The following is a 27,976-nucleotide window of genomic DNA, read 5'->3' as shown; positions in this document are numbered from 1 at the left end:
GAAAAAACTGGTTCGTTCTTATTTCAACCACAATACACATAAGGATTGAAAATTTTAGGGTGTTCAAACCCCTAAAAATTTAAAGGGTTTTAACCACAATATACATAAGGATTGAAAATTTCAGCTACAATCCATACAAAACCTGGACATTACATTCCTTTCATTCAATAGTGCACAACATTCAGTGTCTTCCACATCATTCGATTAATTTCTATTACACCTTGAACACAAAGCAGGGTATCTATTGTTACCAATATGGCCGTGTGACTTTCCAACGGATCTTGTTTTCTTTTTTTTTTTCGCTAGTTGTTTCCGCCGAACACTGCTCGAACGATACAGTGACGATTGTTCCCTGGTCGAGTCTGGCCAAAGAAATCGAGTCGTTGGAAGAGGCGACCGACTTTCTAATTGACGCGTACCGCTAATTGATTTTAAGTGTCGACGGTGCTCGGAGCTGACGCCGGATGATATTCCCCTTCCCGTTGGCTTGCGTCACGACGTCATGTAGTAGACGTACATATGCGCGAGGACGTCGGTGCTCGCCGCTACGGGTCGTTTAAATATAAGTCACGCGGGCGACGTAATAAAAAGCAGCGTGCATTGCGTCGACCACACTGAGAAGGTGGAGCCTTTTGTGCTCATTAATATCCCCCGGCTATTGTACTTTCACCGGGCGTCCTAGCGACGCTCGGAAACGTTTGTTTAATGCCTGTAGACGTCGCCGTGGCACCCGTTATTATTACACTGTTCCCCGCGCATTCGTCGGTCGCATTAAACGACCCGGGGAGAAAACATGAAATTACAACCGTTGCTGCCGCAATTGGCGAGGATTAATGCGCGCGGACGTCATATAGGTGGCCCTGTATGCTGCGCATTTTTCCGTGGATATCGGGCCATTTCACGGGGGTCGTTCTGCATATTTCGTCGGAACATTATGAAATATGCTCGTGTAAAATTGTGTTCTGGAAAGAGCGTTACTGTTTCGACGACAGTTTCAATGATCGATCATATGGGATTTGGAATGAAAACAGTGATAAAACACCTTGTTAGCTGTTTTTGGGCTCTGGACTATTAACGGGACAGGTAGAGATTCCACGAATTAACTTTCGATTTATCGTTAACTCCATGGTAAGGTATGGGTTATATTTGATATATAGTGAGTTATATTTCTTCTTGTGCTGTCCCCACTCTATTTTTTATTATTTTATTATTATTCTCGTTTTAAAATATTTATTATCATTTAGTACATTTTTAATACACCCAATTCTGTTTTTATACCAATTAATTCAGTTATTATTCTTTATTATATAAATGAACAAAAATACAAGTTCAAGATACTTTTTTTTACCTGTCTGAAAATAGCAGAAAAGAGCTCGAGTCGAATCCGACCCCACCTTATCAAGTACGACCTTAAAATCCACCTTACCAATCGAGGTTTAATTTTAGAATTACTGACGAGGAACGTATTATTTATTTCTAGCGGATCGATAAACATGACGAACTTCTGAAAATATTCCAATTTATAATTCAACTAATTTTTTCGTTTTCACAATGGAACAAAAGTTGTGAAAGATCCGAGAAAATTCATTTTGAATGCTTTGGTAGTCGTGTAGTGTGAATTGAAGTTCAGTAAAGTATACATACATTTACGTAAAAGGCTTCTCCAATTAGACACATTAACATATTAACACTGGACTAGTTCTTAACGATAGAAATAAGTCGTGTGATCCAGTACACTGCATGTTTTCATGAGTGCGTTCGTTCGAATAACAAAAAAGAGTGAAAAAAACACCCGAAAGCTTATGAAACTGGCCGATATTTTCGCGTGTTCGATATCAAACGCGCGTGACGCAACGATAACGAGTCTGCCTGGAACACCTGACAGCGGTGCCGCGCTTTGATTTATGCGTTAGTGCACCACCGGTGCTACGATTTACGACAGCCCCCCGTTCATTTGACTATCGGCCGGGAGTCGATGACGAATCACTGAGTTATCGACTACGTCCGCAACGATATTTGCCGAAATACGATCCCCGGAGACCTGTACCACACCTACCGTCCGATAATATATTTCCCCCTGCCCTGGAATCGGTAATAAATCGACCAAACGCGAGCAATAGCCTGTCGTGGTCGCCGCGAAATCCGCGAGAAAAATCGAAATCCGTCGAAACCGAGCGATATGCACTTACGTTACTTCCAGTTTCTGTTATTTCCGCGTTGAATCCTTTTCTGTCCATTTGGATTACGGTATCATGGATTTAAGCCTCGAGAGCATGGTTCCCGCTTCTGGTGATCGATATTCAGCGGTAAGGGTTACTGAAACGTGTGGGAGCGTACAGTCTTGGGCAGAGTTGGGCAAAATGTAATCTAATTACAAAATTCAAATCACAATTACAATGCAATTGCAACGTAATTGCAAGAGAATTACAATTACATTGTAATTAATTATACTAAATTTACAATAAGAATTACATTGTAATTGCAATTGTAATTTCTCCGCAATTACATTGTAATACACCAGGTAGACAAATCCTTCGTAGATTGTAAAATTGTACCAGATGTTCTACATACAGACTGGTACATACAACCCGATAAAATGTGATTCTACATGGAAAAATAAGTCGAAAATGTAGAATAAAATTTTTCGAATTTGAATATTTACTGAACATTCGTGCAATTGAACAGGACATTGCTAACGCGTCTGTTCATCACGGCCCGTTTCTACTTATTGTCTACATAGCGATAATAAGCAGAAACAGAATGCAACGAACAGACGCGTTAGCAAAATTCTATTAAATCTTTCTTTTCTTCAATCTTCACTCTGAAAAACTAAGCATCGTACGAAAAAATGTTATTATAAATTATCGACTAATCTTTCCATGAAAAATCACATCCTATCAGATTGTATCACTGTTTCGGAAACACCCTGTATAATGCGATACAATATAGTATGCAGTGTATAATAATTGAGTTAGCATATATCCCAACGAAAAAAAGTCTTCACGATGTCAGTAATTGTAAAACAAGAAATCTGAATAAGGTAATTCTAGCGTTAACACTGTCCAATGTCCTCTTCGAGGCATTCGTATAGAAATCGTAGGTATATACCATACTTCTCCACGCCGACGAACGTGTCTGTCTCCTCTGTGTTCACCGTTCTCCGTTATTCTATTTTAGCTTCTCATTTCGAGCTCCAATCCCCGCGGCGAACACGCGCGCGCGTTGTCCTACCACATTGCCTCCTCATTGTAATTTACGCCACGGCGATATTGCTTTACCGACGTCGAAATAACACTGTCGTCGCTACGCATTCATGTCTCTCTCTCTCTCTTTCTGTCCTCCCTTCCCAGGCGTCGTCTTATTATTTTCGACGCGTGGGCCAGCGCGCCACCGATTCTACGGTTAATATAGCCGACTGCTCGCGGACCGTGTGATTCCATGAAGACGATAACGAGCCCGAAACCTCTTACCCGCGGCGAGTCCAAGTGTGCGTGTAACCAACCCTACCGCGAGACAGTTTAAATATTTATCGCGAGTCGTAAAGTATATACTCGTCACGGCGTAACACACCGTCTGTATCGTTCGTCATCGTGTCGTCCCCTGAAGATTCGCGTTCTCTCTTGTGTGTGTGTGTCTGTGTGTGTGTGTCGGTCAATGAAAATTCCCGAAACACTTTGTTGAACGGGTCGTGCAGACACGCAATCTTCTTCCCATTCTACGAAATCGCGCGCGCTGGCTCACTCGATCTTTCTCTCGCGAATTTATTGGATTAACGCATAGCGAAAAGCTACAGTATGCAAGAGCAAATAATTGTTTAGCAAATGTCGGCTCGTTCAAGATGAAGTCTTATTCTATTATAAAAATTGGAATTCCTACGTTTGAACGATTACGAATGAAGTACTTTATTTCAACTTTTTTATTCTTTATTCGAAACTCTTCACCTAGGTAATTAATTTTCCCATCTTTGCCTTACAGTAGGGGTATTCATTAAAATAAATTCTTTTTCTTTAAACGTATGTTCCGCTATATAAATTTATTTTATAAAAATACCTGTCATTACATGTGCTTAAATTATATTAAAAACGGATAGCCGATATATCGGTTCAAAGTATTTTTCAGAAAACCCACAAAGCCGATATATCGGCTCTGAGGTACTAAATGGGTTAACTGCCTGGTTATTCGTAACGTATTCCGCGGGATTGGTCGGTACGATACGGTTTTTCGGATTTTTCTCCACGGACGAAGAATTACCTACTGATTCAGGCGGCCTGAGCTGTCGGGGCGGAAAGGATCCGTGTAATTTATACCGTCGATAGTCCCGGTTCGATTAGCCTCGTTCTCTCCTCTACCCTCCCTCTCCCATCTCTGTCGTTCTCAATCAATGAATTCGCCGAGCAATCGGGCTAGATCGAGGGGTGGGGGGAGACTAAGCAGAACGGCCGAGTCGCGATAAAACCCGGTACGGGAACTCGTTAAGCCTGTTCCCCGTAATATTCCAACGTGGCGCGCGGCGAGACACGCCTTTCAGAGGCTGTCACGGTCCTCGAGATAACTGCATTAATGCCCCAACCGTGATGACCACTTGAGAGGAATTAATCTCCGCGGAGTTTCATTCGAATTACCGTAACTTCGCATACCTTGTGCCTATTCCGCGGTGGCGGCAGCGGCTGAGAGACACATACCGATTACACGCGCGTTCCAATACCGATTTTACGACGGTGTGTTGTCCGCCATTCGCGTGTTATGCAGTGTTTCCCAACCTTTTTTGGATCATGCGCCATCTCAACGCCTCAAAGATCTCGATGGCATATACTGAGAAAGTTTAACATTAATGGATGCTTGAAATAAAAAAGGCCCCACGTTGGGAAACACTGGTGTAATGTAACGAAATCATTTGGGATCGCTGGATCGTCGGTTTCGATCGCCGCAAGCGAGAACGGTATCTTACCGACTGACATATTTTGGAGCATAGTCGTTTCGTTTACCGGTACTGTTCTTTTTTTTTTTCCTTCGTAATGTTTCTCTGTGAATACATGGAGATTTTTATGTCAGACGTTGAGGATCGGAATAACACGTCTGTCTCGAGCCAAGTGCACATCTTTCACAGTCCGATACCCGAGTCTCGAAGCAATTTAAACCATTTGCGTTCTGATGGGAGCGGTTTCTTTCCTATTCCATTTACAAAAATATAAATACGCGCATAAGAACCCAGACAGGACGCAGCTGTCGCTGGAGGTTCCATTGCCTTCGTAGCACCCGAGCTATTACTCGACAGTACGGAGGGTCCGATGTTCAGAGTAAATGGCTGTTATCTAGATTATAAATACCTGGACAAACACCAGTTCTTGCGTAACATTCCAAACCTTGCATTCTATCGAACTGTCACCTAAGAACATTGGATAAAATCCCCAGTGAAGTTAGAGGACTCGACCAAGCATCTAGACTCCACATCTTACATTTCATTGAAGCATCATCTAACAACAATCGTATAAAATCCCCAGTGAAGTTAAACGTTCTGCTCAGCGGTGTTAAATCCATGTCGCTCGATACCCAAACAAGAAGAGCAAGGCAATGAGGAAAAGTGTCGGCCCAGGCGAGAAGAGGAAAAGGAAACAAAAAACGTCGAAGCTCTCGAGCTGGGTGGCACGTGCTGAGTGCAGGGAACAGAAAATCACGCTCTTGCACAATACCACAAATCCATCGGGCCACCGTGTGGCGGGCAAAAGGTGCTCCATATTCTATATTTAAAGGCGGTACGCGCGCGGGCAGCTGAGACACCACGCGCGCGTGTTCGTGCAAGCGTTCCCGCACGCAATCAGGTCTGTGTTATACCTACGATCACGTACTGTCGCGGGTTACTCGCTCGGTTCGTCGTGTGACCGGTCGCATTTAAATTTATCAAGCGGGATGCGCGCCCGCTCCGACTCCTCGGGATCCTTCGCGCGTGTGTGTGATGTCTCACGAGAGAGGGAACGAAGAAGCCACTAGAGAGGGACGAAAGACCGCTGGAAATATACGGGGAGAACGACGCCGCTTGATCTCGTTTGTTTCCGGCTGTGTGGTGCGATTCGAAGCGCGGCTGTAACGAGAAACTTAACGCCCGAAGAGAGCTGCAAGAGGCGCACGAAGGGAGTCGCGACGTTTGAGAAAAAGAAACGTTTTCTATTTTCTACGCAGAGAGAGAAGAAGAGAGCCTCGACTGGCTTCGTTAGGGACCATAATACAGACGAAATTTGAATCATTTCGAAATCCTACGAGATAATTTACGAGCGGTGGCAGCAGACTTTATACACACCGGGGATGCTCGGAAGGTATCGGTTTCGTACCGGCGACATATAAAGATACCCAGCCTGCTTGAGTGATTTACAAGGAAATTTGGGATATTGTTGCGTTGGGAGGATAGATCGATGGTATGTCAACTAGAAATTGTCGTTAACGGTTCGTTACATTCGGCTCGAAGATCGTTTTGGAGCAGTAATGAAAGTTTGAAATTGTTGAAGTAAGGAGACATTGTTTGTGTTTCATGTAGCCTACGTTAGAACCGTTGACACCTACGAATTTTTAATTAGGACTCGAGAAACATTGGACATGCAAAAATAGGGTTCTGAATAAAGTGTACCTAACCTAATATTACCTAGTCAAGAAATATTGATTAATTCATGTATATATGGTATATATACAAAGAACGTTAACTAATTCGTTAGGGGATAAAATTTGGTATTGGGAACATTAAAGGTAGGCGGTATAAAAAAAATATGTATTTGAATCAATTACATTACTTAAGTAAATCATTAATTAGTCCAATATACTTGCAAATAAGATTCATTAGAATACTTCCCTTTCTTTAATTGTTGATCAGACGACGTGTTGCAATCACAGTACGTCTTCTTGGATACATAGGTACATATCCTTATATATTTTCCAAATCCATGACCAATTACAATTGGATCTGCATTGAAGTTTTGCTATCTGAAATAGAGAATTATTCTTTCTTGGCCTGACAAAAATTACGATAACATGTTTCTTTGTAATGTATTTGAAACGTAGGAATCTACGAATGGAAAAGTACGTTTCTTGAATTACTAATAATTGGATGAATGTCGACTTATTTCGTGGAAGAAGTACTCGTGCGGATTTCTGGGATTTTTATTCAGAGTACCGGAAGAAGATATCGCGTACCAGATCGATATGATCGTGTACGTCGACTGGCGGCTAATCGAAACTTGCGGAGTTTCGTATCACGCGCAATACCGACTAAAAACATTCTTCGTTCGACATTATTTCGGGAACCCGTGCGAGATAAGCGGTGTCCAATCACAGTCCAGCGTGTCTTCCGCATCGGTAATGTCACGGCTGTTTACGATTACGTGCGTCATAGCCAGCACACCCACGTGTAGTAGACACGGGCAAAAAGCTGAGACGCATTAATGAGCAACGAGGCAATGATTCTCACCAGCCGGCGAGTAACGATTCCGATGGAAACTTACGACCTCCAACGGGTCTCCGCCTAACCATCGAATATAACCGCGTAATTGTACGGTTCAACGTTTCCCGACGAGTGCCATCTGTCGCCCCGACTGGAAAAAAAGCCTCGTTACTTATCACGATCAGCCACGAATGTCTCTGACACATTGATTTACTCGGTTTTTATTTTCAAGTTGGTACGACACTGTCTTCCTCTCATCTCGTGTAACTTAAAGTATTTGGATTCATAAAGCTGATGATTTCATTATCTTCTTCAAGATTCCGTGTTAATTAAAGAGTTTACGATGCCTGACAGTGGTCTTCAACGTCTGCCATTTTGTCGAACAAGAGTAGTTCTAGAAGACTTTGGATTAAACTTATCCTATCGCTTTGTTATGATTCAATTGAACGCGTTTGTTACATAAAATTCATACATTACTGAGTAGAAAGCAAAGTACACTACCAGATATAAATATTGAGGCGCCTGGTCAATATGGAGACAATTGATATTTCGTAAAAACTATACATTCTAGGCCACTTTCATTACATTATAATAGCATAAGCATCAATATCCCCTAAACAATATTTATTTCAGACTTCCAAAAATTTCGTAATGTCGTGTAACACTCATCGAATACATATTCGTACACACATGTTTATTTACTATTATTCTTCGCTAGAATAATGATCGATACACCTCGAACGTAAACCATCAAGAAACTCTGCTAGTCGCAGATTCGTGTGCGTGGCCACTGGCTTCTCTGTTTTCGAGCGGTAATTACACGGTTTCTCGTGGCCAGAATAGAAAGGCTCGCGTATCTGATATCACGCTTCTTAATTTATTTTTAATGCGAAGCCCTGGCGGCGGCGGCGGTTGAGCAAAGGTCGCGCATAAAATTTACAATCGTTAAATGCCTTCGATCGACCGGGTCGAAGGGAGGGAGGAAGGGAAGAAATGCTAGTTATTCGTCATTGAATGCAGCCCCATACGCACGAATGCTTTAAACGAACAGCGCGTTTCCGCCGCAGTTATTCAACCAAAGAAAACACCGCTCGTCGTTACGGGATCAAAACGTATTTCTAATTAATTCCAACGAACGGTATATTTCGATTCTTCTCTCTCACCATTCGTAGTTGAGTCGCGAAGGGAAGGGAGCAGCGCGCTTGCGAGGAGACCCAACACGGAAAAGAAAAGAAGATCGAGAGACGAAGGTGGAGGCGATACGAAAAAAAAAGAAAAAAAAAGAAAAGAAAGACGGTGGAACGACAAGAAATTAGGACAAGAGAGCCAGGTTTATCGTCTTTCTAATCCGAACGTCGCTCGAGAGTCTTAGGCGCGGCCCATTAATGGATCTCCAACGTCGATGGATGTGTACGCGGGTTAGAGGGGTTAAATGACGCCGTATATCCGTGGCCCAACGTCATGAAATCGTGGCTTGTGTTTTCCTTTACGGCCTGCGTTAGTATAAGGGGAGGGGAATACCACTTACGCGGACACGTACGCGTACATTAAGGCACGCGCTCTTAATGCGTCGAGCATTTGCGTTTCTCATTCGACGGCCGGCCAATGGGGATCTATACGCTCCCCCTCCAGCCAGGAAAAACGTTTTGTTACGACTCATTCCACGACGGACCTCTTACAGATGCAATCTACGACGGAGGTTCGAAAAAGAATATTTGAACATGAATCATATATAGAAAATTCGGGGATCATATATAATTAGGACATCGATTGGATTTTTGTTAACGATTGTGGAATCCTGTTCATTGTTCTGTATAATTACATTGATAGATATAGATCCTACTTTTACTACCATAGGTAGGGAATATTTTAACTTGGCATACTAGTCAAAACAAGAATAAAAAATAGAAGTTAAAGGAAAAAAGTATTTCCACCAGTTCATAATCCTATGTAAAATATTTCCAAAAGAACGTAGATATCAAGTTGGAAAAAATTCCATTGCTTCTAATGTACCGTATTCATAACAAAAATCACGTTCCTATCGAAGTATCCACGCGTAACAAAGAATCCCTGGGCGATTTTTATAATCGATCGACATATGCCTACCGGATCCAAACGCAGCGACGTTGAAATTTCGGTACTAGAGGCGACGGGGTAAGCTTCTCGCGTCAAATTTAGACAGCCGTAGTACATCTGTCGGCTATAAGATCCATTGACTCGTTCCCGTAAGTACCCCAGGCTGCTGGTAGCGGCGTGGTGTGTCCGCGTGCACGCGCGCATCGTCGTTGCCGCGACGAGGAATATGCGTGGTTTGCCTGCCTTGCCCGCCGCGCGCTGTGCTTCGTCGGATCTTAAAATAAGACCGGCCACCGCACCGTAATAAATTCTGCGTGCCTCCTCCTCGCGTATCCGTGGTGCGTGCGTGTCCCGAAGTGTCAGCCAAGAAAGAAAGAAACGTAGAGAGACCAGAGAGGGAAGGGAGGAGCAACAAAAAGGAAAGCCTCGGAGGAAGCGAGAAAAGAATATAATGTGAGTCACCGCGAGGGATCGAAAAGAAGGAGGCAGCAGCACCACCGCTCCCTCCCTTTCCTCCACCCTCTAACCCCTATTGCTTCGAGTGCGCACCAGAAGCGCGTAACTTATAAATCCGTTCGCCAGAAGATGTTGCTATATATGTTACGGTGTAATTCAAGAATTCGACCGCGCGACGACACAACTCGTTTTGCCAGCGGGGACACAGACGGCACATTCGGAGAAAGCAGATTCACGAGAGCGCGTTAATTTCGATACGTTGCGCGTGAGATTCGGCTTTCGTGGAGGCGTGACGATGGAACTGTGGTCGACGTTAACCTGATCCATGATCGTTTAGGATGCTTTTTTTTTTTCTTTTGATAATGGAACACTTTCTTTTTCGACACGGGTTTTTATGTATTTTTGGGGAGGAAAGAATATAGGGAATCATTTTAACCGCTAACTAGGAAAAAGGTAACATTACCGATCATAAGTATTGGGGCACCTGGTTTGTATGAAGGAAATGTGGTATTTCGTAGAAATAATGTTTCTTCTAGGCCACTTTTAACTTTCATGTCCCTTAACACGTTGACTGCCACGTCATTCAAATATGGGTGACATGTATATTGTAAAGAGGCTGGATTAATATCGTATGTTAAATTACTATCGTAGTATAATTTAAAACAAGACCAACAGGCTTTCACTAAATACGCATATATTTTTCACGATTTATGACTTAAAGAACGAAATAAAGTGTCTGCTTACGTACGGCCTTTTCACTATGGCAGTCAACGTGTTAACCTTACATCACTACTGAACTGTGGTAAAAATTACGACTTTGAATTCGTGTTTCTCAGACATCGGCACATTGTCGTCATGTTGTCAACATGTGTCCAAGTTGTGTTGAATAATTACTGTATTACATTTTATTATTTTTAACGTAGGTTTCTACCTGGATAAAAATAACATTTTTCTAGAATATTACGTGTTTTCCTGCAGTCGTAAATTTTACGAATCTGTAGTAATAACGTATGTCACAGGATAGTTTAGTAATCTAGGATTAAACAGTATTTATGAATTAATATTTTTAAGTAACATTTACCCTACATTCGATAAGTAATACTTATGAGCGGGAGTGTACACACCTTTTATGGCTAGTACTATTTTACCCTATAGATCTTTGGCTATTCCTAGAATTAAAGTTTAAACTCGTGAACAGAAATTTTTCAATTTTTTACCACGTGTCCTGGTTATAATATTTTTCACTCAAGAACGTTTTTTATCTGTCCTGTCCTTCACACCAACTTCACCCGAATGGCATTCCCTCGCGTGACATTTTTCTGTTTCTAAAACACAGTTCAATTGTAACGTGCAATTACCAGTGGTGAACAAACAAGTCCCCCTTTATTCCTGCTACTCCGTCGACACTGAGTCACTCTCCCAACATAGTTTTTTTTTCTTTCTCCGAACGACATCCGCGCTGGTGGCAGTCGAACTTTAAGAATATTTATCCCCGACTTTCGGACAATACATTAACTTCCTTTGTTTCGTCGGATTTTTTCGGGGAAAATACATATGTTACACGAAGAATCTATCGTCTTCCGGAAATTCGGCTGACTCACACTCGTGGCAACGGACTCGCGCCATTTTTCCTTTTTTCCATTCGGGTCCCCGATCCATTCGACGCACACACACACACACATCGGATCAAGTGCTTTCCTCGAGTTTTTATTAAATTTTCGTCGCATTACTCATCGCCTTCGATTTTCAGAATTTTTTCCTGACTCACTTTCCCACTCGAGCGTATTTACCGCGACTAATCCAGCATCCATTCCGATCTATTCTTTCGTGTTCCCAGCGGCAATCGATCGGACATTCTGGATCCTGGAACCGAGCTGTCGTGTTTCATTCCCGAACGTTACCGCATTGCATCACGCGTTACTTCTAGTACCATCGGGGACAGCTTATCGGGGAATCTTATCGGAAACGGCCGGAATGGTACGTGGTTGCGGTGAATTTACCCGTCCGATTAAATCGTCTGATCCTCCTGCGGATCGGAGATGCGTCTAACTACCAGCTGCTGGGTACAAGTTAGATTCCGAGATACTCGGAATGGATGAATCACGAGCGAAACCGAACAGGCTATGAATTACGTTGGAACCGTTGGTAGATTGCGGATTTTTATGCGAAATCAGATTATAACGGTAATTCATACAGGGAAGAATAAAGGTAGGAATTCCTTTCGTCCTTCGAATATTTTATTCGGTTAAGAATAAAATAGAAATACCCTATGGTATTAATAAATATTTGACAGATGAAAATTAGACTTTCTAACATCTGTACGTTTTTATAACGCGAAAATTGTTTAACCATGAAACAAATAATTGAAAAAAAAATCAATTTATTAACCATTTCTTTTAGTAATTATGTTATTCTAATAACATAATTTACTCGTTTTCAAATATGTATAATGTCCATTTGGTACCTGTACGTTTACTGGGGTGCGTCCACCCTACATCGTTTCGTCCAGAACAATTGATAAAGACTGTCTAACTGACTTCCTCAAATGCGTTTCTTCCCCATTTAAAAAACTCAATCATTCAAGGTATGCCTCGTACCTATGCTCTATACCCAACATTCCGAAATACCAACAGCGTATCCCCGTGGTCGTTTCCTGGAAGCGGGAATAAAGGCCAGAAATACATATTTCGAATTTCTAATCTCCCCGATATTCCCGTGGCAGCGCGCGCACGGTTCGATGTAACCGAGGTGAAATTGATAGTTAAAGAGAACGTACTGTTATTTCAGCTATCAGGCCGACCGATCTTCGCGCGCATTTTAAATTCATATATGTGTACCTATTCATATATATGTATATCCATTTCGGATCGTTGAGACACCGCTTTCGATCCTGGCCGTGTCGGATAAATCACCTGGCGCGGTACGTTCTCCGTAATGGCGGGCATAGATGGTGCCACAGCAAGGGGTACACACACCTAGGTGTCCAGCGTTTAATACCGGTACCCACCAGGTCTCTGTGTGCTCGGACGCCGCACGCAGGAACGGCCGTTCCCTACGGCGGCGGCGTCAGATGGAAATTACCGATCCGATATGCAAATAGCCGCGGTGACCACTAATGCGCGGTTAACGGTAACGTTATTAACGGATCGTTACACGATGTCAGCGCGGGCGACGTAGGTATACATACATACGCGAGCGTGATCATACATACCTACGTGTACACCCGTCTGTTTCACGCGGGAGCACCGGGAATTTTCGATGGAAAAATAGTTTACACGGCGATTAAAATTTACCTGTCGTGTAAGTTCTATCAAGTTATCGGAATTTGTTGAATTTTCTGCACTGTATAGAGTATAATGTTTGCAGAGGGAACACTGTTTTCTGGGAGAATGAGTTTGTCGTGTTCACGCGATATTACGGACTTGGTTACCGCGTCTGTCTAGTACGAACCGTTTCTACTTAACACTGGATCTACCTAACCGTTAAAATGACGGACTCCGGATCTGCTATTTTGCAACTGTTACATTATTAAAGTGCTTTCGTGAGTATTCTTGTCGACCTAATTCATTATATAGTTTACTATACTGCATTACATACTATAGATATTGATGTCTAACGCGGATTGCATCTTTCCTCGGAGTGTCTTCATATTTGAAAATATCCTGCCTCCCACACCGCGCGTTGCGTCTCTAAATATAATACCAACCGCGGCTTCTGCTCGTGTCAATTTCGCGGCCACGCGGAATGCACGCGGACGACCAGAGAAAAACCGTGAAAAAAAAAAAAGAAAAAGAAAAGAACATCGCCTTTTCTGTTCCACATGACGCGATTTCACGCGAGTATTTTATTTCACGGAGAACTTTATTCGGCCGCGCCGAACGTCGGTCGTCTCTAATAAGCCTCTCCTCTCTTCTCTGATTCTCGTTTTTCGTTAATGCGGCGTCTATGCGGTGCAACTCGCATTACGCTTAATGTCGCACGACCGAAGCCGCCGAGCGAACAGTGTCGCCGCGCACATGCGGCCAGCAAATTATCGCCCGGGTATATTATTGTGCTGCGTGTGCGTATAATACGACTTCTCCTCCTCCTTCAATCTCCCTCTTTCCTTTTTCCTTGTCCCTCTTTCCTGGTCGTTTGTTCCTTCCCTTTTTTTTTCCCACTACACAGTACACTTTTTCTCTCACGTTCTTTCTCTGTTCGCTGCTTTACTCCCCTTTTCGTCGCCGTTGGTCGCGTACGGCACAAGCGAAATGACGATTGTCGCGCGCGCGCGTGTACCGAGAGACACATTATACACCTCCCGTGTGTATTTTTATCAACGGAAATGCGTAGTTGTACGTGAGCGCATTCCTGTACACACACGCAAAGGCCCGCTGGCGCGCACGCATCTGGAAAAGCGACGCAGAACAGGCGGGACGAAGGGACAAGCGCGTGAAACGCCGCGTACGTATAATTTCTTGTTCCACGGCATTGTCGCCCCACCGTCGACGCTCTGGCCAGCCGGCGATAGAGCCATTTAGAAGCCAGGCTTGGTCAATTTCTCTCAACCTTCGGACTCGTTCTGCTGGAATCCTTTTACGACCGCTCCCGTAATGCTCGGGTCCTCGATGCTCTCTGCGTCGTTTTGGCGGTGTGCGTTTTTCTATCCGTATCAGAGACATTTGACTAACTATTTCTACTGTATTAGGAAGAAATAGTTTCCAATTTTTTTTTATCGCTTTTTCGGGAATGTGTAATGGTTTCTTTTGGAGACGAAAGTTAGACGTTTTGTTCGAGCCATTGGGATAATGCAAGCGAAGGTAATAGGCGTGCAACTTAATTCGTAGCCTTCTTTTCATAGGTTATTTGTTTATTTACAGAAAAACCAAAGTACATTCTAGACTTGAAAATATTCTTCATCGGTAAACTGCGGAAGTTTATGCAACTATAGATTTTTATGAAGTAATTTATAGAAAGTGAAACTAATTAATTTAACAGAATTCTTTTACGTCGGTTCTAAACGTCTTATTCCAAGAAACAAAAATATAGAATCACAATAAGTGACAGGATTCAAAGGATGACAATATTTTCAAAAGGGTACAGTAACTACTCCACCGTAAAACCCTGAAATTGCTATCGACGCTATTAGAATAATTCCAAGCCACGATGAAAATACAAAGTCTCTGAATTCGTCGTGAATTTTCAATCGAGGTGAAATCAATCAATACTCCACCACCGTGTTATCGTCGCCGCTATCTACGCCGGAATCCCCAAAGTCTATTTACCAGTGGCCAGAGGGACGTGAGGGGCGGGAGAAACGGTTGAGCGTGTAGAAATAGGGTCGTATGAAGAGAGACACGGTAGCTACGCGGCCAATGTTTGATCGATACCCGTTCCCCTCGACCCGTTATCTCGCGATTTGACTGCTTAATGCGAGGAAAGCTTAAAACATGCGTCAGTGAAACATCAACTATCCAGATAAGCAGATAATGGAGAAGGAGGCGATGAGAGGTCGTGTGTTTGTACTGGGTTACGCGCGGTACTACTCTCTAGCCCTGGTGTGGCCATCGCGGCTTGTTTACGGCGAACGGATGTGTTTCGCGAAGCCATGACGGCCAGCACCGCTGCCTTTGTTCACTGCATAACCGGATCAGAAACCATGCAATCGTATCTACTTTTCTACTTACGCTTTAGTTGGGGTGCTTCGCCTACATGCGATCACGATACAGCCGCGACGCACGATTACGAGCCTCTTTTTTTCTCTTTTTTTTTTCCACTCCTCTTTCTCGCGCGTGGAGGTGTTCGATGGGGGGGGGGGGGGGGGGGAAGGGTTAGGGATCGATCTGTTCCTCGAACACACCTGCATGTGTGTTCCGACAGCACGTTACGGAATTGCGGGGGATAGCCAACGGCTGGCGGCTGGAATTGGAAAAGTTCCTGTTTCACTTCCAGAAGTACAACGAACAACAAATTCAATCGTCCTATAGGATGCTCCAGGGTTCGCTATACGTATGGAAGTAGGACGGGATTGAGGGAAGAATGGAACAATATAGGCTGTTTAAAAAAAAAGGAATCTAAGACTTTGTGTCTGAACAAAAAATATCTAATCTAGATCCTAAAATTAATCCTTTCAATGTAAAATCAACTTCTGTATTTAGAAGCGTTCGAATATCGTAAGTAAATCACTTCGTGATATATTCATACAGACAAATTGGCTTAAAAGTACATTGATTCAAGGTTGTGTGACAACAGGTAATACGATTGAAAATGTACGTCGATCCACGATCCACATAAGTGAGTTTTGTATTGAAATGGAAAGAAAACGTATGGAGCATCTCTAATGAATGTGAAAACAAACCTTTATATTTTTCTTTGAAAACATTGATGTTAGGATCTATGTTGATTCGATATTTTTTACTTCATTCGGTATGTATTGTATAAAACACATACCGAATAAATGGTGTGCAATACTATAAGTACCTTACGATGCGTATCCATTTGTTGCGTATCCTCGTATCGTATCATCGTTGTTGCGTATCATCGTGTCGTATCACCATACATTTCCATATGCAACAACGAAACGCTTGCCCGTCCACATTGATACACAACGGTGATACGATACGAGGATACGCAACAACTGGATGCGCACCTTTAGACCTTTTTTTTTTTTTAACATTCCGTATAAACAGACGTTAAAAAGAATTTACTGTTAGGTTACTCACTGTGTTTATTTCTATCAGTTTATGAACCAATCTTTATGACTCTTTTTTTTTTATTAAAAAATGTTCTAAATCATAATATAATATCGATCGATAAACATTGATTGGCAAGTGACAGTCGAAGTAAACACAAAATATTCCGAACAACAAAGATACGGGTAAATCGTGTTCTGGACCTCTCGTCTTAATTCCGTGCCACGTCCATTCGTCAAATTCTCTCCTATTGATCATACTTGATCACAGACTCGCGGAGAAAGCGGAAATCGGTTGATTAATCGTTAAAGAAAAAAAAATAAATTAATCATCGATCGATTACGACGCCCAGTGCATAAACATGGTCGCCTTCTTATCTAGTATGTCTGCGGGCTCGGTGATAAATGCCCCACCGTGAACGATCGGTGGAAAGATCCCGTTGATCGCGAAACGAATCCGCGACCGTGGGGGGAATTTAACCGTATCCACGTAGATATCCACCGGCAATAATTCCTCGCCATTTTTCCGCAAGTTAATTTCTCATCCGCCATTCTGCGATGAGAGAGAGAGAGAGAGACACAATCACACACACATACACATTGTGGCGAAACGTGGGAAAGCTCTCGCCCAGGGTTTATTACGGCGATGCAACGGAGTCTTTTGTAGTCATGCTCGGGCCTAAAAGAAAAATTTTCCATGTGCACACACGCACACCGACACAGTGGTGTACAGGTATCAGTACCTGGCAATAATTTCCTCTAGCCACCTGTAAACCGATCACGGTTGGAATCCAGAGCGTCCGGCTTTCTAAAAACCGTAAGTAATGCGGGAAGATCGTCTCGATCGATTAAAGAAACTGCTCCGAGGGATCGACCGACGGTTTCTTACCGCTGCTGTGTGCTCGTGATCCAACCAAGCCGATAATTGATTAATGGAAATAAAGGGCGTATAAACGTGTGTGCGTGTGTGTGTGTGTGTGTCTGTGGAGGGAGACAACGAAGCCGAACGAAACAGGCAGAGCCCAGTGTAAAAGTTAGATCGGAATGCGCACGTTAAAACAACCAATTATCCTTGTTTTTCTTTTTACCCGTTCGGAACGGTTGTTCTCTGTTTCTCGATGTATATGTATACGAGGTGCGCGCAACCGAGAACTCGTTGAAGCGTATTTAATGGGAGGAAAGTGGGTAACGTTATTGTGGAATATTGGAATGTCCGTTGGAATAACTAATTACTGTTATCTTTTTCTTCTCATCTTCTTTTTCGTTAAATTACCTCGCTTGTCTCTTGTCCTGGGAGTTGAAGGAAAATACTGGGGATCTTTGTACTTTTTATCGTGTTCGACTGGCTTTTTACGAGTCTTCTCGGTTCGTCGCTCTGAAAGGACCTCCCTCTGTACCTATTTAATGCAGAGTTTGTATAATGGAAAATCTCTTTAAATGGTTTCTTTTTTTTCATGAAAGGCTTCGGTAAGAATTCGACGAAATACAGAGTCTCGATTGAATGAAAATAGAATTTCGTACGGAGTTATGTTTTTTTTTTTGTATTTGTGCAAAGATTCTCTTTGGTTATTATCAACGATACGGAAATGACTACTTTTCCTCCTCGTTGACGGAATGCGTGCGGCGAAATCTAATTCCCCGTCCAACGGAGCGGTGTATTATTTCCTGCCAACCGGTGTCGTGTCCAATTACTCTCGGTTCAATTTCAAGAATTACGATTTCGTCACGCGGAGCAGCCTGGAAAATCGGTCCGAGTCGCGAGAAACGAAAAGACTAAAACGAGCGATCGCGGCGGCCATTTGCCTAGGTCATATGCGACACACGACCGCGTCCATACAATTAATTATTGACCCGTTTTAATCGTGTTAGGTCTAATTAGCGGGAGGGGAAGGGAGAGTCCGTCTCAAAGTTGTTAATTAAATTGGTTAATGCGATAAAGGAGAGTCCATGCCGGAGTTCTCTCTAGTTCCCTTTCTCTTTCGCGTCTCTGTCGTCGGCCCCCTTCCAATCGTTCGTCTTTGGCACAGGAATATTCGTCGATTATTATTAATTACATCGGTTACGTCAATCGAAACTACCGCGTTTCTGGGTTAAAACGGAATCCATCGATGGGGAATTAACGAGAAAACAAACGTGCAAGTGAATCTAGAAAACATTCACACACTCGTGTCTCTTACAATAAACGTATTAACCCTTTGCACTTGGAATTTTGCTAATTCCCCATATATCGGAGATGACAGTCAAGTGCAAAGGGTTAAAATGCTAGTGTAGAAAATTGTAAAGTTATCATAGAAAAGCAATTTTTCGCAAATACCATCTATCTACCAACTGCACCAAGATTACTTAGAATTATTAGGTGTACCAATAAAGTAATTATTTCTGCTTCACAAACTGGAAACACAGTTTAAATTCAAGATCTCGCTGCACCATTTTCTTTTTTCAAAACGATGGCACACATTGTAGAACGAGGCCAAATACCACTAGAACAGCATAAGCTTCCGATTGCTTCGAAAATAAGCATTGAATTTGATGAAGTAGGTAGGGTGGGGGTTAGTTATTGGTACACATCGAGTTTCAGTATTAAAAAGAGTTTACATGTTCTTGAAATCACAGGAATTCTACGCGTACTGACCTGGCATAAACACGTGCCCTATAAATAATTCCACACGATCGAGAAATGCTCCGGCGATATCACGCGACTTCACGCGTGTTTCCGCCTTACTAAGGCGTCTCTACGCGATTCGATGTTGCAATGTTTACACCGTGGTGTATCATAATCCCATTGAGACGGCTACTATAATAAGAACTTCCATCGAACGGTTATCATAATACCGTTACGCATGTGTTTTCCGAGATTACAACAGGCCCCTACGGAATTACCGGGGTGAGGGAGGATGAGGAATTTCAGATCATTCCGCTATCGAATCGTTCCTCTGAATAATTACTTTAAAATAGATGCTTGTAATCGTTAACGGTGCACGGTTGGGTACAGGCGATACAGCTAACGGAATATCGGTGTTTTCACAAACTACGTCGTAACTAATAGCCTTGTTCTGTGTACGTACTTGAATCATTGTATCATTTTTAACCGTGTCGAAATTCTGTGTTCATCGATCGATGATGAATTCATCCGCGGTCATTTGCAACGTCCTCTGGTTTCCGTGAATTTTCGATTTGCAACCCAGAGTGGCCGGTGAAAGGGCGAAATATTAGACGTCGACGCAACAGACTTTTCAGACCGAATCGCTCGAGCTGGCGAGTACTCCTTTCACGAGGCGAAATATTAAGTAAAAGAAAAAAAAAAAAAGGAATCACGTTCGACTCGATCAACGGTATCGAGTTTCAACCGGTCAATACACACCATGTCGATATTACAAAACCGGGAACGATTATAACAGCGCGGTAAGACGATAGCGACCGATAATCATAAATATTCCTACCCACGATCCGTTTAAATCGATTCGAAGACACTGCAGATCAGCGATTTTATTACGCACAGTTCGACCTGAATAAAATCTGAATATTCTCCCGAGTGAACCAAATTGCCATCATTTAACACGCGAGCAATATCGTAAGTATGTGATTTAACCCTAGATTGCAGATTTTACGATTAGTGAATTTAAAATATTTCGACACGATTTCAGACATAGCGCATTATCATCGAATTTCCGTCTGTTTTGTACATCGATAATCGAACGTGTGATGTTACCTAGATCCCCTGGATTGCGTATTGCGTTCTTGCATCGACAGAGCCATAGATCGTGTATACGCGTCGTCCCGCGACACCTGTCTTGAAACAACCGTGATCCCGTTATGGAAACCCTCACACCGGCGGTCATTAATTGTAATTAATATCGGCGCCGATAATGGTACTTGACACTCCGTATATTGCCGGGATACGTATCGCGCGGGAGAAATGGTCGTGGTGTTGTGAGTGTGTAAATTTTCATCTTCGATCCGGTACGATCGATCCCTTAGCGGTCAATTTGTAGACTGGACCCCTCCGCGCGTTAAAAAGGGAAAGAAGCGCGCGCGTAGTGGTCCCCGGGAGTCATTAAAACCGGGCGAAAGGTATCGACGACGTGGATTAAACGTCGCTCGTTATACGTGTCCAGGTTGTAAATCGTCGTTGTAAATCAATTCGAGACCGGCGGAGGCCCAGCTGGACCGAGGCTGGCCTCTGATAAATTGGATTAACTGATTTACACTGAACGAGATTCGTCCAGGGGCCGGCGTCGATCATAATCACACCGCGTGCTTGGACACTGCAATCCTCGAATCAATTCTGGAGACCAAGAGACGTTTTTCTTTCTTTCTTTCTTTTTTTTTTCTGAATCGCGACCCTATTTCCGATTTTTCTTGCAGGCGAACCCATGCCAGCATCCGATCGTGATCTTGAGGGACGTTGCCTCGTCGGATATGGAGTCTTTGTTGCGCTTCATGTACCATGGCGAGGTGCACGTGGGTCAAGAACAGTTGGCCGCGTTCCTGAAGACGGCGCAGATGCTTCAGGTTCGAGGGTTAGCTGACGTCAACAGCGGCGCTGCGACAGCGAAGATCCCGCCGCCCTCGTCTTCTGGCGGATACAACGGTAGCGCTCCGGTGAGTTGATTTGTTCCCTTTTTTTATCGCGAATTCATAGGTGATCGTGGTATAATTTTTAAGCGGGAGAAAATTGGTTTAATCTCGGAAGGTCAGAATAGAAACATTATGACTCCCTCGTTGTGTGTTATTTCGTGGTCTCAAGTGGGTAGCAATTAACGTGGGAATGTTACAACCCCCAAAAATTTCTGAAGATCGTGACATATATAAGTTTGTTGGTAATCTGGGTGACAGGCGACGCCACGCAATCCTTGGCAAGACAACGGTAGAGGAGACTTGAACGAGAGTGCTCTAAGTCCGCCGCCAGAGAAGAGACCCAGAAGTCAGAGTCCGCCACTTGGTAACCATGTCGAGCCAAAGTCGGACCTTCAGGAATCGCTTTTGGGCCAGGCACTGGAAGGAGGACCCACGATACACACAACGCCCACCAATAACGTACAGGTATGGAGCGATTTTGATTGTCCGCTTTGAAGAAGGCTAGTTTGAATTGATTACAAGATGGAGATATGTCGTTGATCAGGCACAGTCTACCGGTGAGGACTCGAACTCGATGTCGGAGAACGAGGAGGACATGTCGAATAACGACAGTATCCTGAACTCCGTGAAGACGGAACCAAGCGACATCTTGAACGACTCCATGGAACATCATCGTAACTCGTTTCCGGCGGCGCTTTTGGGACTACCAGGTAGCGATCAAATTCACTTGACAGTCTCCGTGTTTTTTTTTTTTTTTTATTAAAATATCACAATTTTAAATTCCTGGACGTAGAATGTCATTTCATAAGTATTCGGAATCTACAATAACTCGAATTTAGTGACAATTGATTGTTAAATCGATCGTGTATTTTCTGTAACTGTGTGTGCCCTGTCATCTGATTTGTGGAGATTAGATGATGATCACGATCGTAATTGACGATTCCAGGACTGATACCAGGACCATCGGGGATCCACGCGGCGAATCAGGATCCGAATTACGGTAAGTAATCAGACCAGCAAATACGATTTTTCACAGTTTATTACAATTTCATAGCCCAGACTTAGTATCCTCCCGTCGTTCCCTCAAGACTCTGGTCTCTCGTTGTTGCGTTGAATGCATGGAACTCTCGTACCTCTCACAACCCTGCATCCCCTTGCCCAAACTATCCCTTGAATAAAAGAGAAAAGAAAAAAAAAAGAATAAGAAATAGAAACAGAATAATCATTAGTAACACGGTGCGAGAGCGCAACGTGTGTTGTGTCGGCGGAGCCGCGTCTCCGAAACGGCTCTCTTCGAGTCTCGTTTGTCGGGATTATCGATTTCCTTCGCAAAGGCCTCTGCAGTCGCTAGAACATTTGTTAGGGTTGCCATGCAAAGCCGAGCTTGACTCTCTTTACTCGAATTCTTAACGACCCTTCGAACCTTGCCGAGGCTAACACGAGCTAATTGGTCGCCTCTCGGTAGACGAGGTACGCATACACGATCGACCGTTCGAGTAGCATTCTGGAAAAAAAGAAAAAAGAGAGAGGGTTCGGAGGTATACGGAAACACGGCAAATGAAGAAGGATAAAAACATACACAGAGCACACGTTACCGAAACGACGGAACTCGTGAACAAATATAGAAAAACAACGAGAAAACAACCGAATAAAACAATATATATGTATACATATATCATTGAACAAAAAGTGCTACCTTCGGATATAGACACACAATCGGGGGAGGGGGAAAAAAAAGCGAGGAACGAAACGCCGAAAAATACAGAACCGAGAGAGAGAGAGAGAGAGAGAGAGAGAGCAAAACACACGAATGGGCTGTGGGAGGCACGGAAAAAAAAATTGAATAGTGTTTAAGGGATCGGTACGAGATTGGCTGAGGACTGACATTGGCTGGTGGTTCCAGGGCGATGGCAGCCCTCTGGAGGAGACGGTTCAAGCTCGAGTTCCGGTTGGTTGCCGGGCACCACCACGTCCTCGACGAGGAACGAGCACGCCGGGTCTGGGGCATACCAGAGCGGAGCTCACAACTCGAAAGGGCAGGATCTGTCGTCTCTCCTCCAGCAGCAGCATCATCATCACCGCCACCACCTGCACGCCACCAGCCAACCGTCATCGCAGCAACACGCCCTTAATGCCTTGAATTCGCTGAACAGCTTGAATACCGAGCAGCTGACGATCATGCATCAAAAGCTCCAGAACAATCTGCAGAGCTTGCAACAACAAACATCAGCGAAAAGTGAATTGAATCTGATGCTTCAGTCCTGCGCCAAGGAGAAAATCGAGAGTATGGCGCTGTTCCATCAGCAGACCCATCGTCGTTTCCATCAGCCCCAACAACAACAACAGCAGCAGCAGCAACATAATCAGCCGGATAACGGAAGCCAGTCTGGTAAACCTAAGTGTCCAGAGTGTGGGAAAATATATTCGAACAATTCGAACCTGAAGCAACACATCGTGAACGTGCACACGGTGCAGACAGAGTACGTCTCCTGTCACGTGTGCAATAAACAGTTCAAAACGAAGCAATACCTCCAGATACACCTGTTGTCTATGCACGGTATCAGGAAACGGAAGAGTTACCCTCTGTACCAGATACAGGCGCATAGTCAATCGCAACAGCAGACTGTGTCGACTGGTGGACAGGCTTCCGCCGGTCAACAGTCCCAACAACAGTATCCAGCTCCGGACAGGTGGTCCGATGAAAAACAGTGACTGAAAACGTGTATCGTTGATCGATTAGAAAAACGGTGTGGAACCTCTGGACCTCTAAACTAGTGGCTAGAAGGGATTAAAGACCAGGGTCGATAAAAGTGGATGCTGGCTATCTGCATTCGGTACTCGACCCTGCTGGGACTTGAACGATCGATATGATCGGATTTAGGAGACCTCGCAATAATCGTCGTAGGCGGTTGTGTACATACGATGTACAATTGTATAGGGAAGTAAGAACGGTAGATAGATTCTCTTTTTTTCCTTTCTTGGTTTCTTTTGATAGCAAGGATAAAAGGGGCTGGAGGTGGCGATAGGGTGCGGGAGGGGAAGGCGAAAGAGGGTGCTGATACGAGGATTGGCCGACCTATTTTCGTATTGTACCGCAGTGCGCAGCCAATCCTTCCAGGCTTGAGATAAGTAAGCCTCCGCGATTGGACGGGAAAGAGGGGCTCGAAATGCTTCCCGTGGAATATTCTTATCGGTATAAGTGGTGGGAATAGGAAAGAGGATGCGTCGGCCTGGTTCCGTTGATGGAGTAATTCACGGGGAACATCGAATAGGGCTGGGCGTTCACCCTTTGTGCGAGCTTTAGGGAAACGTAAGGGGAATATACTGAGAATCGTTTATTTTTCCTTTCGTCGGTTCTGCTTCTAATGATCGCCGTGTCGTTTAATCATGGGTGAAACAACTTCCCGTTTGAAATTATCAAATTAATCCTTAATTTAAGATGTCGACTTGAATTGGTCTCGAGTCGCAGTATGCGATGAGGATAGAAATATGCAATGAGCCTCTGGAAATGATGGAGTTCTTAAAAAAGAAAAGAAAGTTTGCTGACCGATTCGTAACCCCTTACAAAAGTGATTTAAATGTCATATCAGTATTTTCTCAGATGTTTCGCAACTTTTATTGCAATATATAAATCCAGAAATTAGTTAATTCATCCATTTGGATATTTTCAACAAGCATCGCCTTTTACCAACGTGGCGGAAATAGAAACACGTTCATCTTCGGTAGTTGTATTGTTAATTGAATATCTTTCTATATTTCACCTCTTGTTAATACACTTGGAAAAATTACAGAATTTTTTCTTAAGAACACCATCTTCTTCAGACTATCTGCCCATTCTTCAAATCTCTTCTGATCGACGCGTTAATAATGTTTATCACCGTACGGAAATGGAACGAATTACATATTTACAAAACGAAACTAGATCCAGCGCACAATAATCCAGCAACGCTGGTGCTTTACCGCGCACCTGTGCTTTTAAAATATCGACGGCTGTGCTAAAACCAGTAGGCAGAAACGGCGACGGAGGAGTTTCCATTTGCCTCTCGGGTCGGTTTTCGTCTTGACGCGTCCCGTTCCCGTGTGCACTCGCGTACTTTGAGGGCACCACACGTGCCGAGCGCACACGTACACACACATACGTGGCGAATGCCTGCGCACATTTAGGCTCACGGAATTACAAGGCAGAAAGAGATAGAGTGGGTTGTATTGATCTCGAGGATTCAACAAACAGCACCTACTCTGCCTCCACCCGCTACTCCTTCCTCTGTACAACTTCGCCTTACTCTTCCACCCTCGGCGCCTCTCTCTCCCTCTTTCTCTTTCGTTCGTTCTCTCTACGTATTCCGCACCATTCGGTTCGGTTCGTGGACAGAGTTTGATGAGGGCAACCCTCTCCGATAGCGTTCTGTCCCGTCTCATTGTCAGGTATAGATTGCCACTGATCATTAACTGCCCTACCGTTTAACCCCTTCAAGGGTCGAATTTTTTTTTTTTAGGAAATTCAGGGGAATCGATGTTCGGGGTTTCTAGAAGACTTAGATTGTTTTAGGGATATGTAGGTAAAAACATTTACGTTGACAAGGGAAATTAATAGAAGATATAGAAGAATTGTTAAGACTGAAACTTAGACTGCAATAATGAATATGTTTAAGAAGACCTTATCCTATCGATATAATTACGTTTTTAGTTTATAGTATTTCATTGATGCGAGCAATGCAGAGTAATTGTTTTGTGTAATATGAATGCGCGTATGTAACGCTAATGATGTAAAAGGGGTAACTCAACTTTGTAAACTGAGGGTAGTTTTGTTTCCAAACAGGGAGCTGTAAGGCTGTAGACTAATCCTTATGTCGAGCGTTTAGAAATAAGTTTCTTCCACAAAATAATTATTCTTTAGTGTTATTCAAGTAGACTTTCGCGGTGGAAACAATCCTTCCTACATCGTTCATTCCAATTCGCGAATAAAACGATTCATCGTTAACGGGCCAAGTGACTCGGCCCCGAATCATCGGATCACCATTTTTCGGAGAAGGGTGGTGGAAGAGAAGAAAAGTTGTACGTGACACGCGATACCCGCCCCTATGAGTGTCGGCCACGCGATCCTAGCTCATGGATTCGGCCCTATCACCCTCGTTGCGAACCCCTGGCAAAACAAACCCCGACGGCTTATCCAATTCCACGGTATTTCCACGAATCTCTTCCATCTCCTGTCCTTCCGTGCCACCCAACCCCCAACTTGCTCGCAGTTCCGACGTAATGGAGGTGGAGACTCGCATTTGTTCCCGACACCCTAACCCTTCTTCGTTCACCACCACCCCACTCTTGCCCAGACCCGCTTTTTGCCTGGCCGTTTCCTTCTGCTTTCTTCGTTTTTACCTTCGCCCCCGCAATCCCTGCCATTCAACCGCTCGGCTGGCTGGCTCACCCGCCGCTCTATCCTTATATCGTGCCAACGGCGTGAAACTGCGTCACCTCTGAAAGCCAGACGCGGTTAAAAGCGTTCCGATGGAGAGGGTATCACCCTGGAGGTTTCTGACCGTGGACGTAGAAAATCGTTCGGTTTCCGCTACGAATGGTGCTCCGCGAAACGGTGAACACTTTAACGATTATCGTCGCATCTTTGTATATCTGGCAATGGTTTTTGTCTTTGAGACTGTCAAATCTTCTAGGGCCCCCTTGGTTGAAAAAGGGAGGAAGGGGTAACGAATGTTCGTAATAGAACGTACAATAAAATGCATAAATCTTCAGAAATTAAAATTTATTCTAAATAAAATTAAATAACACTTAATCATAACGAAATGGAAGGCCTTGAAGAGGACCCACTAGAAAGTGGAGCTTATGTCTACAGTCTTCCCTAGAGAATCCAAAGTTTGGCTAGATTTAGTTGCCGCCAGAGTACAATTGTCATAGGAGAATATTTTATTTTGTATAAAAGTTGAAAAGTCACGTATTTTGTATTTTTCTAGGTAGACGTAACTCCGTAAATCGGTTATTGTTAACAGTGATTTTACGCGTGAACCTGAAGCGTTCTAGTGCAAATTTATTTCCCAAATAGCCTCTGCCGTCGTTCCACGAAGAAGGGCTTTAAAACGAACCGCCAGTCAAATTGGATTTAGGGGATGTCTGAGATCGTCTGAAGCGCTTCAAATGTTAGGCACCCGGTGTTCGAATGGGGAATCTTGAAAGTTTTCGAAGAACTTTCTGCTCTGTAAGCTGTCGCGTTCTTTTCCTACAGGGGGGGGGGGTGAGAAAATTGCAGTGTTTCCGGTCCAATGGCCCGTGGCGAGACCTGTTTCGTTGAGGCACTACGGTAGGATAAAAACAAAGTTTTCGAACTTAAAACGTTTAGGAACGTGAAGCACTTGGCAAACTTCATTCTTCCAATATAAAAGACCAATCCTACTTCTTAAATATTTTTTCAAAATTCTTGAAAGAATGATACCTGTACGTCTTCTTTTTATCGAATTCAAAATACCCAGTAGCCAGCGAAATCGACTCCCGATTCGGTTCTGTCCGCAGATTAGAGTCATCTATCACCCGGATTCGATCCGGATAACTTTACCGTTTCGGTCCTGGCTAGATTCTTATCAGACTGACGAGTTCCCCCCTCCGATAAAAGCGTGTCCTTTCCATCGCACGGCCACCGTACGCAATATTCTTCTCGCTGAGGGTTGAACTTTGGGAGGAATGGGGGTGAAAGTATATTGGGAGCAGGACACGATTGATCGGTGAGCTTATTCGCGGACCAGGCGTTGGACGAGAAGGCTTGG

The 27,976-nt window shown here is 43.7% G+C and overlaps 1 protein-coding gene across 1 annotated transcript in view; it reads left to right on the top strand.

Moving 5' to 3' along the window:
* The window catches only part of LOC107185467 (protein abrupt-like), a 46,792-nt gene that overhangs the window by 1,326 nt on the left and 17,490 nt on the right, over positions 1–27,976 (top strand). Inside the window, exons 2-5 of the mRNA XM_015573150.1 lie at positions 20,994–21,230; positions 21,465–21,671; positions 21,751–21,916; positions 22,153–22,206. Of these exons, the coding sequence (XP_015428636.1) occupies positions 20,994–21,230; positions 21,465–21,671; positions 21,751–21,916; positions 22,153–22,206 (664 nt within the window). The remainder of the gene's footprint in view (positions 1–20,993; positions 21,231–21,464; positions 21,672–21,750; positions 21,917–22,152; positions 22,207–27,976) is intronic.

This window comes from Dufourea novaeangliae, unplaced genomic scaffold (genome assembly GCF_001272555.1).
Source record: "Dufourea novaeangliae isolate 0120121106 unplaced genomic scaffold, ASM127255v1 scaffold57, whole genome shotgun sequence".
NCBI classification, from domain to species: Eukaryota; Metazoa; Arthropoda; class Insecta; order Hymenoptera; family Halictidae; genus Dufourea; species Dufourea novaeangliae.
Note: the sequence above shows the minus strand (reverse complement) of the source record. Positions and strands in the feature narration are given on the sequence as shown.